Source organism: Protopterus annectens, chromosome 17.part0 (genome assembly GCF_019279795.1).
Source record: "Protopterus annectens isolate FY-2018-M chromosome 17.part0, PAN1.0, whole genome shotgun sequence".
Lineage (NCBI taxonomy): Eukaryota > Metazoa > Chordata > Ceratodontiformes > Protopteridae > Protopterus > Protopterus annectens.
Window position 1 is genome coordinate 129,305,839 of NC_056751.1, and position 12,844 is coordinate 129,318,682.

Consider the following 12,844-nt stretch of genomic DNA (forward strand, 5'->3'; position numbering starts at 1 on the left):
AGTTGCTTGACTTAAAGATATACAGACATATTAAGATCAATGAAAGAAATAGACTGCAAAAAGTCAATAAAAACTAAAAAGTCAGAAGTTTGATAAAACAAATGAACACAGTAATTAGGACTGTCCATAGAGATACATGTAATATAACAGAAATAAACAGGATACATTATTGTGCAGCTAAATTTATAACTGATAAAGTTCTATCAAAAGAACACAGGGTAGAGAGGGAGAGAAAGGGGATAAATCGAATACCATCATGAAAGTATCGAATAGAGAAAACTATAAAGAACTAATACAAGAAGAGTCACTGTTATAAGAGTATAAAAGAGGGAGCAGATCAACAAAAATACTTAGAATGACAGACGTGATAAAAGCAATGCGCAGTAGTAGAACAGATCAGGATCTGTCATACACTACCGCAAATAAACTAAAAATCTCATCACAGGTGGAAAAACTTAGAAGATAAGCAGATAAATATGAAGTAAAAGTACAAAATAAGCAATTCATTGATGACCCAAAAAAGTTTTATACAAAACTGGGAAACTATGTAAAATTAATTGAAAGACCACCAAAAAAAGAAGAAATAGATGCATTTTGGAGAAGCATCTAGGAAGATCCTGTGGAACATAAAGATGCTAAATGGAGAGAAGAAGTTGTTGTTGTGTCTTTCGGCTTTTCCCGGTTAGGGGTCGCCACAGCGGAACTCTGGTCCGCTAATGACTAGCAGTTGATTTTTACGTACAGAGTTGCCAGCCCTGACACACAACCTTCAATGAAGGTACACCCATTCACGCATGACTCCACGCAGAAGACGCTCTACAGAGAAGAAGTAAAAGAGAGAATAAAAAGTTTAAAGGTACAGGATATGAAACTGGATGAACTAACAGCCAGAGAGATTGAAACAAAGTTAAGAAAAGCCTCAAATTGGAAAACCCCAGGCCCAGAGGCAGTACCTAACTTTGGTTAAAAGATTCAACATCTTTGCATGAAGATTTAGCCATGAGTAAGAGCCATTTATATGTGCACCCCAAACAGACACCAACCTGGCAAACAGGAAAAACAATGCTCCTACTCAACAGTGAGCCTACAAGCTACCCTAAAAATTATAGACCAATAACTTACCTTCCGACAACACAAACTATACACTGGAGTTGATGCTGACAGCGTCTATAGTCATTTAGAAGAAAACTCAATTATGGCAATAGAACAAAAGGGCAATAAAAGAAATTCATATGGAAAAAAGGATCATTTGCTATTAGATAAAGTCAAAGTGCAGAACTGCAAAAAGAGGAAGAATTTAAGTATGGCATGGACTGACTACAAAAAAGCATTTGATAGTATCCCACAATTCATGGATAAAAGAGTGCTTAAAAATGTACTGTGTATAAAAAAGTTTACACACCCCTGTTAAAATGTCAGGTTTTTCCGATATAAAAATGAGACCACAATAAATCATTTTAAATTTGCCCACCTTTAATGTGACCTATAACCCTGTACTATTCAATTGAAAAAACAAACAAAAGTAGATGTGTTTGTGTAGGTTTTCAAGTGTTTGAATGATGCGAGTGTATAGGGGTTTGTATGCATTGATTGCATGTGTGTGTTGTATGTTAGTAGAGGGAAGGTGTGGGACGAACAAAATCTGTCGATTTTTTATTTTTCAGAGTTTTTAGGTTTCGATTACATGAACGATCGATCAAAGTGTATCGAGTATGTTGTACTCGACATTTTGATCGTTCGTTCATGCAATATAGACCCAAAGCTGGGTTAGTCCTGACGGAGACCCTGTCAGCATGAAAAATGATTAAAGGTTCCACAGCCATAAGTGCTTGTAACTCAGACACTCTTCTAGATGAAGTGATGGCTAGAAGCAAAGCTGTTTTCCAAGAGTGGAATTTTAACTCTGCTGAAGCTGCAGGCTCAAAGGGAGAGGGGAGCGTGAGCTTTTCCAATACAAAGTTAAGGTCCCAAGCAGGAGTAGGGGCTCTCCTTGGTGGCCTTAAGTTGTTAGCCCCTCTCAGGAATTGTTTGATGAGAGGGTGTGAGAAGACAGGTGGCTCGGTGCTGTAATGTGCAGAGAAGGCAGAGGCATACATTTTAATGGAAGAGAAGGATAGGCCTCTGTGGAGTAGTTCTGCTAGGTAATCCAGGTAGAGAGGTTAAGGAGGGCTATGCTGGGTCAGCTCCTTTAGTCTGAATCCTGGAGCAATACCTTTTCCACTTCTCAGCATAGGATTTTCTAGTACTGGGTCGTCTGGCTTCACGTACAACATCCAGGACTTGTTTGCTTAGGGTGGCCACTGGAGGAAAAGTTAAGGAATAAGTCAGGCTGCTAGGTTCAGTGTCTGCAACTGTGGATGTAAGAACTCCCTCATGCTGAGTCAGGAGAGTTGGAATCTGGGGGTAGATGCTATGGAGGCAATGGGGACAGACTGCGCAGTAGTGGGTACCAGTGCTGACGTGGCCAGTCATGGGCAATCAGGATTGCCCTTGGTCTTTCCTCCCTTATTTTGAGTAATACTCTGGTCAGAAGAGGTAGCGGGGGAAATGCATAGACTGAGAAGTTTGCCCACTGGAAGGATAGGGCATCCACTTTCCAGGCCTTGCTGTGAGGTCCCCTGGTGCAGAATTTGTTGAGCTGGTGGTTGTAGGGGGAGGCAAATAGGTCCATCTTCGGGGTACCCCATTTTTGAGTCACAGGGTTGAAGGTGTTGTGGTTTAACTGCCACTTGTGTGGGTCTAGGAGATTTCTGTTTAAGTTGTCTGCCAGAGAGTTTTGGTTGCCTGGCAGAAATTGAACTTGCAGATGAATATGCATGGCTGAGGCCGTGCTCCAAAGGGTCATGGCCAGCCTGCAGAGAGGGTAGGAGTGGGTTTCCCCCTGCTTGTTGATGTACCACATTACTGTGGTGTTGTCAGTTTTGATAAGTAGAGGCCCCAGAGAAAGCAGGGAACTGAAAGCTGTCAGAGCGTGCTTAACAGCTAGCATCTCTTTTCAGCTGATGTGCAGATGAATTTGGTTTGGGCTCCAATGGCCCTGAATGCACCTGCTGTCCAGGTGAGCACCCCGAGCATAGTTTGATGCGTCTGTGGTTAAGGTCTGGGCGGCGTGGGGTTGTGAAAAGAAGTCCCTTATTGTGATTGCATGCTACTGCCCACCAAAGAAAATCTTTCCTTAGACAGGGTATCATAAGTACAATAGTTTCCAGGTCCTGTGAATGTTGACACCAAAGGCTTTTTAAGTACCACTGAAGTTTCCTTATATGCAGTCTGGCATATCGAATTACTAGAATGCAGGAGACCATGAACCCTAGAGCTTGCAGGATTTTCCTTGAGGATAACTGGGTTCTGGTGGCCAGTTGAGAGAAAAAGCCTGTCAGTTAGGCTTGTTCTTTTGGAGTTAGAAATGCCATCTGGGATGCTGTGTCCATGATTGTTCCCAGGAATACAATTTTTTTTGACTGAGGACAAGTTTGGATTTCTTCTCATTGATCGTGTATCCCAGTAAGGTCAGTAGGTCCTTTACAAATGTCAGATGCTGTAACAGCTTTTCCTCACTGCCTGAATCAGGCAGTCATCCAAGTAACGGTAAATTTGAATATTTCTTTGTCTGCAATAAGCAATGACTGGAGCCAGGCATTTTGTGAAAACTCCAGGAGTAGTGGATAAGCCAAAGGGAAGTGCAGAGAACTGATAATGCATAGATCCTGCCCTGAAACATAGACAATTCTTGCAAGAATCTCTGGTTGGGATATGCAGATAGGCCTCTGAGGTCAAGAGTGGCTAACCAAGCATCTCTGGACAGCATAGGGAGAAGCTGCTGCAGTGTGAACATTTTGCATTTTGGTACCACCAGGAAAGTGTTTAGAATACATAGCTCTAAGACTGGGCACCAGGTGCCCTCTTTTCTGGGTACTAGGAAAAAGCCTGGAATAGAACCCTTGACCTATCTGATCTGCAGGGACAGGCTGAATTGCCCTCATGGAGAGCAGGGAATGAACTTGGTTTTGTGCCTCTGCCCACTGGTATGGAGAAGATCTGGGAATCCCTTTGGGGTTGGCAAGGTGTGGAAACAAAATTTTTACCCCTGGGACACTATGTTGAGGACCCATCGGTCGTTGGAAATGGAAGCACAGTTTTCTGCATGGGAAGCAAGTTTTCCTCCTAGTGGCACGGACCGATGGGCAGAAGTAAGAGGAGGAGTTGAGGAGTCATTGGGAATTCTTTCCAAAAGGGGTGGCTTAGCAATCCCTGATTTAGACGTGGAGGCACCCGATTGTTTAGATCTCTGCATACCCTGAGACTGCTGTCTGGGGGAGTCTGTTACCTCTAAGTCTTGTCTGAAGTGGCCTCGAGGAGGTAGGAAAGGACCAATGTTTTGAGGGACAATGTCTACTGAATCTTGGAGGCTGAACTTGCAAAAAATCTTTGATTGTCCGCATAGACTTAGCCTTTTCTTCCATCTTTTTTAAAACCTCTTCTGCTTTGGTGACCAACAGATTGCCCTTGTTCAGAGGAGCATCCAATAATTTTGATTTGATATGATCTGGCAAGGTCTGCTCCTTAAGCCAGGCCTGCCGCCTTCTAAGTACAGAACCTGTGACTGCTGCCCTGCAGGATGCTACTAGGGCGTCAAACCCACACTGCAGGGTATGCTTACTGATTTGGCTTGCAGAATGCATAAGTTCCTGTAAGTCTTTATTTTCGGCACAGTCAGGGACGGCAGATAATTTTTGTTTAATGAGTTCCATAGTATGCTGCTGGTATTTCAGCATGTGGAACTGACAATTTAATGCTCTAATGGCAGGAGTTGCAGAAATATATACTTTTTTACCCCATCTGTCTAAGGCTCGAGAATCCCTGTCTGAGGATGTGGGAATCTCAGCTGTAGTTCTTTTTATTCCTTTAGGCCCTTGGGAGATTACCTCTGGGTCAGCAGTAGGATTCTTGAAAAGAACTTTGTGAGAGTCAGGGACTCTAATACCGGTCAGGTTTCCTGCGAGCAGGAGGTAAAGTATCCGGGGTTAGACTGGATTCCATAAAAACATCATCCACAACATCCAGGATAGGGGATATAGCTAAGGGCCGGTGCTGAGGTAAATCTAAAAATTCCCCAAGTCTCTTCTTGGACTGAGGGTAATCCTGGCATTCCCAATGGAAGTGCTCTCTTAAAGTACGTAGGGTTTCACCAAAAATAAATCCTCTGGAGGACAGGCAGAAGGAATGGATTCCTCTGCATCTGAATCCTCATAAGCAGATAAGGGCATGTCTTCATAATCAGAATCCTCAGAGTCGTTGGACTCATGGTCAGATAAAGGTGCTGGGGACAAGTCTCTTTCTTTTAGCAGGAGAAGGCTGGTTGCCCCTAATCAGCATGATGAGGTCTTCCGCCATTTTAAGCATCTGTGATTGTGGCAAGGAAGGAGGCGTGCGAGTTTTGGTCGTCGGTTTTCTAAATGTAGCTCGTACTCTGGGCCTTACAAACTCGGTAGTTTTAGAAAGAAATGAAGACGCAAAAGAAGTCATCCTTTTGTGTCGAATACCGGTAGTGCAAAGAACTTCCTCAGAAGCCAGTGCCTGCAGAGTGGCTCCGGGCCCATCCAAGGTAGAGACATCCGCAGATTCCACAGTCAAAGAGGAGTCTCGCGGCATAGTGGGCTCCAAACGGGTTTCGGTAGCGGCCTGCGAATCCATCGATCCGGGTATCAGGGGCTGCAAAAGCACCAGAGTATCGGCGAAGTGGCAACTAGCTTAACGGAAGCATCGTCAGCAGTTTTGGACCGGTGCAGTCTGTCTCTGTCTTTATCTTTACGTTTTTTCCGAAGATCAGTAGTCGGATGGCTTACCGAAGCCATTTTGGAATATGGATATAGAGAACAAAAGTATTTAGCTACAATAAAGGGTCGGATGATGAACAGTTCAGGTGTTGAACAAAGCACAAAACCGGCAATGAGGGACATCATGGTCTGGGCCTAAACAGGTGACGCAGTAAGAATGGAAATCTCGGTGTGGTTATTTGCTTTCCATAGGCGAGACAATTGTTAACTTTTTCTGACATCGGTTAGAGCAAGAAAAAAGGAGCCCCAACGGGGTACTTAGCTTTAAAAAAGACTTCAACTTCAATTTTGGAAACAAAAAACTCGCGTAGCGGCCAATCGGCACTCGTATGAACAGCTTCTGCTTTGGGCTCCTCAGCAAGAAAGACTGATGCAATGGCGTCGGCTGCCTGTTTTTATACCACTGACAATCTGACGTCAGTCCTGGAGTGACGGCAATTGACGCAGAAATACTAAGCCTCTGGTATTCGGGCCAACTGAGGGCTACCCCTGGCAGGATATCCCAAGTGTGATGACTGCAGCAGTGAAACACTAAGAACATCTACATTATCACCTCAGCTACTCATAGCTTATTGTATGCCCACAATCTACTTAATAACATGCCCACCTTCAAAGATCATCTAAAAAGCCCATCTCAAGAAATTTTGGCTATGCTCTTAGTCCTCTCTAGGCTAACTCTAACACATACGACCTTTTCCCTTACCACCATTTTCCCACATTTTCCTCGGCCCCCAAAATATTTGGGCCTTATTAATAAACATTGAAGACAGCTGCAAATAAAATCTGTATAGCTGAAGTCTCCAGTAACTACTGTTCTCTTTTACACTAACTTATTGACATGTTATGCCTTTAACTTTCTACCAACTACTCTACATCCTGAAGGTATACTACCCTAATGCAACCTGAACATCTTGTCTAACTCCCACTTTGGTAGCTGTGCGTTTACACAGGCATATTCATGTTTACAGCTGTTTCACTGCAAATCCTTGCATACAATATATTCCAATTTAACGTGACATTGTGATTGTTCTAGTGTGAATGCACTGTACAGCCTCTCTCAGCTTAATTTCTCCAAGTGTTTTGGGTTTTGAATACCATGATGGGCAAGTATCCCAATCCCAAGTCATGTTACGATTAAAGTTCATGAACTTAGTATTGCTTCAGTCTTTAATGATAGCCAAGAGCACTTGTCTCAACACCAGCAATGAGCCCAGAAATGTCTCCTTCTGAAGTTCACACCGATTGCACTGTACCAGTCTGATTGTACCACAGTGAATACATTCTTGTATTCAATATGCTTTTATGCAATGTGAGCCAGTTCAATACACTACTGCAACTGCATTAATTTACACTGCATCTTGTACTATATTGTACCAATGGAGTCCCCCCACCCCGGGCCTCAAATGAAAAGGTTTTCTATATCCAATCGGACTTACACAGTCAATAAATGAAAATAAATTTATTAAATAAATGGGGAGTAAATGCCAAGTTTCTGCACAGATTATCTTTATAAAAACACCACCTTTTGACTTGGTAGAATACTGTTCAGCCTGTCTTAGCTAAATGTAGCACTGTCAAAGACTTAATGGTACAGAAACAGCCTCCAATGAGACAGATTACATGTCAAGGCTGTCAACTGTCCTTCACAGAAGCTGTTATATTACAGTGATAGAACAAGTTGCTAGTGAAACACACCTTTAACAATAGCAAATTTCTATGGCCCACTATTTGATCTAGCTGCTGAGCATTAAACACCGTTAAGAGAGGAACATGTGCAATAATGACCAAAAGAACAAACAATCAACACAAACTGTCAGCTTCTGGCTTCCCACAACCAGAAAGATTAGAAAGTCCCAGTCAGTCAATGTAGTCCTACAGCTGTAACTGCAGAGTCCAAAAGGATATGAAAAGGGAAAGGAGTTTGTATAATGGTTAAGGTCTTTTCCTCATAGATACAAAGTAAACAGTTTGATTATGACCTTTGATTATTACCTAAACTTAATAACAGTCTGCAGACGGATAACTCAGTATTTACCCCAAGAGCCTAAGAATATTCAAAGGACAAGTAAAACATTACCTAGCTTACAAATCCTCTAATGCCTCAGATTCATCTACAAATCAAAACTGTGAGGAATGAAGAAAGATGCCATACTTCTGTGCTTGCAGGACAGGAATAAAAAGTCATTTACAGCACAGCACAAACAACTTCCATAACCTTTAAAAGCAACTTAAAGACTTAACTTTCTCTTCATGCATTCAACTTCACACAAGACAAAGACACAAATCTAGCGCGAGATTTGTTGACATTCAAAGATAATTCTAAGTACTTCATCCAGGTATCACTTAATTGAGCAAGTGTAACATTCAAACAAGGACTCTGATGTTACATTTCATCAAGTTCTAGTTTTGCTGAAGCGTTAAGAGTTTTAGAGTGAGAAAGACAGAACATGTCTCCATCTCCACTATGAAGTAATCTTGCAGTTGGCATATTTAGAAATACAGGGATGTAGGGTGCCGAAAAGCTTCCCACACTTTGCAAAAAAAGCATGTTTTTTATCTAGTTCAAGGATTTGATATTCAGTGTTTTTCTCACACTGTAAAGAACTCCAACAAAAGTGATTTTCATTTTATGTAACCCTCCATCCACACAAACATTTCCCTTTCACATGCCCATATCACTGAAAAAGAAGATAACTCTGTGCCAGATGAACAGTGAACAAAGGACTAAAATTTATCAAGTATCCACTCAAAAATATTATACTATAGATGCTGGATAAGCACTCAGTCAATATACAAGTGACACAACACTAAATGCTCAAATGCCCCCAAAAATATGCTCATCACTTACCCCTTACTTTTAGAAATTAGACCAAAGGACTGTGCATGTCTGTGTATAAATGCCCTCTCTGTGCTAGTCAGGGAAGATGGAAATTCCATTTCTGTGTGAAAGAAAAAAGAAAAGACAAAAGTAATGAAGTGTGTGTAGCTTTTAAATCTCACAACATAAGTGATGCAGTTGTCACATATTTAGAGCAAAAATTTTAAACATATGTGCATTTTATTGATTCTACATCACCCTCTTAACTGTCCAATAAATAGCACAAAGTAATCTACAGACGGCAGAAAAAAATTATACAAAAAAGTAGAGTTGTGTAAAATCTTACCATAACAGTAGATGTCTTTCTGTATCACTGTTGCAGTATTCATGCACTATGGGATCTCCTGCCAAGGACAGCCCCACATCAGGCTAGTATAGCAAAGCCTTTACTTCTTATCAGAGCTGTACATCAGAAATATGTTCCCCACGCCAGTGTAGGCCATAAAGGTGATGTATGGACTCTCCAGACTCAGGAATTAAGTGCCCCAGGAGAACAAGAGTCATCCCAGAAGAAAGGACAGTATGTACATCCAGGGAAAAAGGAGATGCCTAACAAAAAAGTCAAAGGCCCCTTGGCCAAGCAGATGTTCATAACAGAAAAAAGAAAGAAAAGGAAGGAGGAGGGAGTGACTGAATACAACAACAGTGAACTGAAGGACATCTACTGTTATGGTAAGATTTCACCCGACTGTACTATGTCCTTCCTTATCTATGTTGCAGTATTTATAACCAATGGGAGAGTACAAAAACTACTGTAAGGAATGGCAGTATGAAGGAAAGGAGGAACCCTCCACAAATCCATGAAAGATGGTCTTTGCAAAACCCACCCTGGGTCTAGAAATGACATACAACTTGTAATGTTTAGTAAAGGTATGCAAAGACCACCAAGTAGTGGCTTCAAGGATAGAACTGGTGTCCAAACACCTGAAGAAAACTGCAGATGAGGAAATGCCCTGGTAAAATGAGTCAGAGACAGAAGGGCATTTGCCATGAAAGGAATAACAAAATCCATGAGGCAATAGTTTCCTTAGAAACTGCTAATGCCAACATCCTGGCATGAAAAGAAACAAAATGTGGTCAGATTTAAGTATATCCTTTGTCTTATCTAGATAAAAGCTGTCTATGAAGATCCAAGGTGTGTAGAACCTTTTCACTAGCAAACTGTGGAGAAGGAAAAAAGGAAGGAAGCTGGAGAAACTTAAGGGACAACTCACTGCCCACCTTTTGCATAAAAGTATTAGTACACAGAAATAGCCAGTCCCTATGAAACATCAAAAAAGGAGAAACGAGACCACCAAAGCTTGGAGTTCAGAAACTCTCTTGGCAGAGGTGAGATCAACCAATAAAACTGTCTTCCAGTGCAATGATGTAGAAAAGCAGCAGGTTCAAAGGGAACCTGGGTCAATTTCTCAACAACAAAATTAAGGTTCCAAGAAGGAGAGATGGGCGTTGTTGGTGGCGTGATGTTTCAAGAATTGTTTAACCTCAAGACAAGAAGCCAATGGTGGATTCAAAGGCAGACAAACAGAGATTGCTGACAACTGAGCTTTGACAGAATATGCTAAGCCAGCATGGAGCAGTTCACACAAATGACAGCACATCCCACACATTAAAAGGGATCCTGGTGACGTTTAAGACACCAAACAGAAAACCTCTTCCATTTGGACATATATGATTTTCTGGTACTGGGTTTCCTGGCCTCCAGCAGAATCCTAAGCATGCCCGGACAAAGATGGTGTCAAAGAGAGATTATGGCCCTGTTATTCAAAGTGTCAACTGGAACGTGGACAGATAAGGGTGAAGGAGAAAACCCTTGTCTTGTGTGAGAAGATCCATGTAGTGAAGTAACTTGAGGATTGCCCCTTGCCAGATGAAAAGGGAGAGAGAACCAGTGCTGTCTGGGGCAAGAGAGTCTCCAACAAGACTTTTGGAGAGTCCTGTTTGATCTCGTGCAGAACCCTGGGAAGAAGAGCAAGAGAGGAGGGGGGGGGGTATAAAAAAACATCCTCTTCCTGAAAAAGACATGGCACCCACCCTCTAAGCTAGAGGACTTAGAATTCTGGAACAGAAAAAAGAAAGCTGTCTGTTCAGAAGGGTGGCAAAAGAGAACCATTTGAAGGATACCCCACAGATGAACTACATCTAGAAACACCTCTCGGTGCAGCATCCATTCATGAGAGTGCGCCCTGGACCTGCTCAGGGAATCTGCCACCAGGTTTTGTCCTGGAGGAATGTTAACTGCTTGCTGAGAAACCTGCATTTGGATTGCTAGATCCCAGACCTGAATGGCTAGTGTGTGAAGAAGACAGGGCCTTGTATCCCTGTGTGTTGATGTACAACATAACTATAGTGTTGTGTCTGTATAGACCTTTAAAAGGGCCTGGGGATCAGAGGGAGTGGAAGGCCTGGGCAGCAAGGATAAGGGCCCACATTCCTTTAATGTTGACATGATCCAGTCGCTGATCACAGGAGGTTACTAGGTTAATGGCCCTAGGGCCCTTACAAGCCTAGCCAAGTACAACCTCTGTTCTCAAGAATATTAAAGTATTAAGTGGAACCAAGTTAACAACTACTGCCCTGTTCAAAAGGGACACATGTGAAATTCACAGGGAGAATTAGCATTTTCTCAAACAATCATCCAAATTACACTTAAATAGGGTCAGTGAGAGGTAGTTCTTAACCTGAATTGGAAGTTTGTTCCAGAGAAGAGGTAACCTTCATGAGACATATCTGTCTCTCCAGCAAGTCCTGTTGATGTCACACTATTAGGTTGAGTTCCCTATAGCGAGTGCATCTTATACCATTTGATTTACAAATGTGCAGCATTTCCATTAAAGCAGGATCTGAGATTTATTTATATACAGCAGTCTGCAAGACACAGTACAGTGAGTGATTTCAGTCGGTCAATGTAGGACATATGCTGAAGACCCTGAATTTTCTTCGTAAGAAACCGTTGAGGTCTTTCCAGTTGCTGCAAGTGCCTGGTAAGGTACATACCAAAGGTAGCACTGTACTCCATTATTGGCCTGATAAGCGAGTACAGAGGTGTTATAACCTCTTCTGTTCTGGATGCAATGCCCTTACTTATAAGGTAGGCAACATAGAAAGTCTTTCTTACCACTGTGGATACGTGGTAGTCAAAGGAAAGGTTGCTGTCAAACTGCTTAGGGTGTTATTAATGTGGTAATCTGCAGGGATGTCACCCTTGCTGAAGAAGATGATAATGCATTTTTCTGCATTGAGGTTTTATCCCATGACTTTGGCACCAGTCATTTGTGTTGGTCTCTCTTATAGGATGTTGACATCATTTGGGGACTCTGACTACACCCAGTTTGCAACCAGCAAGCTTGGTTAGCCATTGGCCTTTGCTTTAGCCTGTACATCCACGAAGTACATTCCAAAGAACAGGGGCCCCAGCACCAACCATCATGGAACATCACTGGTTACGGTCTGCTGGTGAAGGTAGAGTCACCTATTTTAACTGTGTTCTATCAGTGAGCCAGTTTGCAACCCACTTGATAATATATGAATTTATCTCCAGTTGGGTGAATTTATTAATGACGTCTGTGCGGGGAATAGTGTCAAAAGTCTTGGCCAGTTGCAGGTAGGTCATATACACAGATCTGCCTTCATCCAGGGCTTTGGTGACTGTCTCAAAGTCATCCACCAAGTTCAAGAGGCAGGATCTCCCTTGAAAGAAGCCAAACTGGGTCGGGCCAAGCATTTGGAGGTCTCCTATATCTGTGTTGAAAAGGTCCAGGAGTATTACTTGCATTGCCTTGTAGATTGGTTGGTCATGCTTATGGGTCTATAGTTCCCAGGGTCTGCTGAGGCACATCCTTTATGTAACGGGGTGACAGTTGCCTTTTTTCATTCTGCAGATACAAAACCAGTGCTTAGACTGTGGTTAAAAAAAAAAAAAAAAGAAAAAGGGGGGGGGGGTGTAGCAGTGCAGGTAACTCAAAGCAGCCTGGGATATTATCAGGTCCAAAAAAAGCTGTTTTTTGGCTTTGGAGAGAGCATTTATGACCTGCTCCTTGGAGATACCAGGTGTAAGTTAGGTGGTAGGGATGCCTTACAGGATATGTGGCAGGGACAGAGGGTAGAAATTTTCACTGAACCCGTCTGC

The 12,844-nt window shown here is 42.4% G+C and overlaps 1 protein-coding gene across 1 annotated transcript in view; it reads right to left on the reverse strand.

The window, feature by feature from the left end:
• YTHDC2 (YTH domain containing 2) overlaps positions 1-12,844 on the reverse strand; it is a 1,963,388-nt gene that overhangs the window by 1,750,394 nt on the left and 200,150 nt on the right. The window contains exon 3 of the mRNA XM_044059160.1: positions 8,686-8,776. Within this exon, the coding sequence (XP_043915095.1) occupies positions 8,686-8,776 (91 nt within the window). The remainder of the gene's footprint in view (positions 1-8,685; positions 8,777-12,844) is intronic.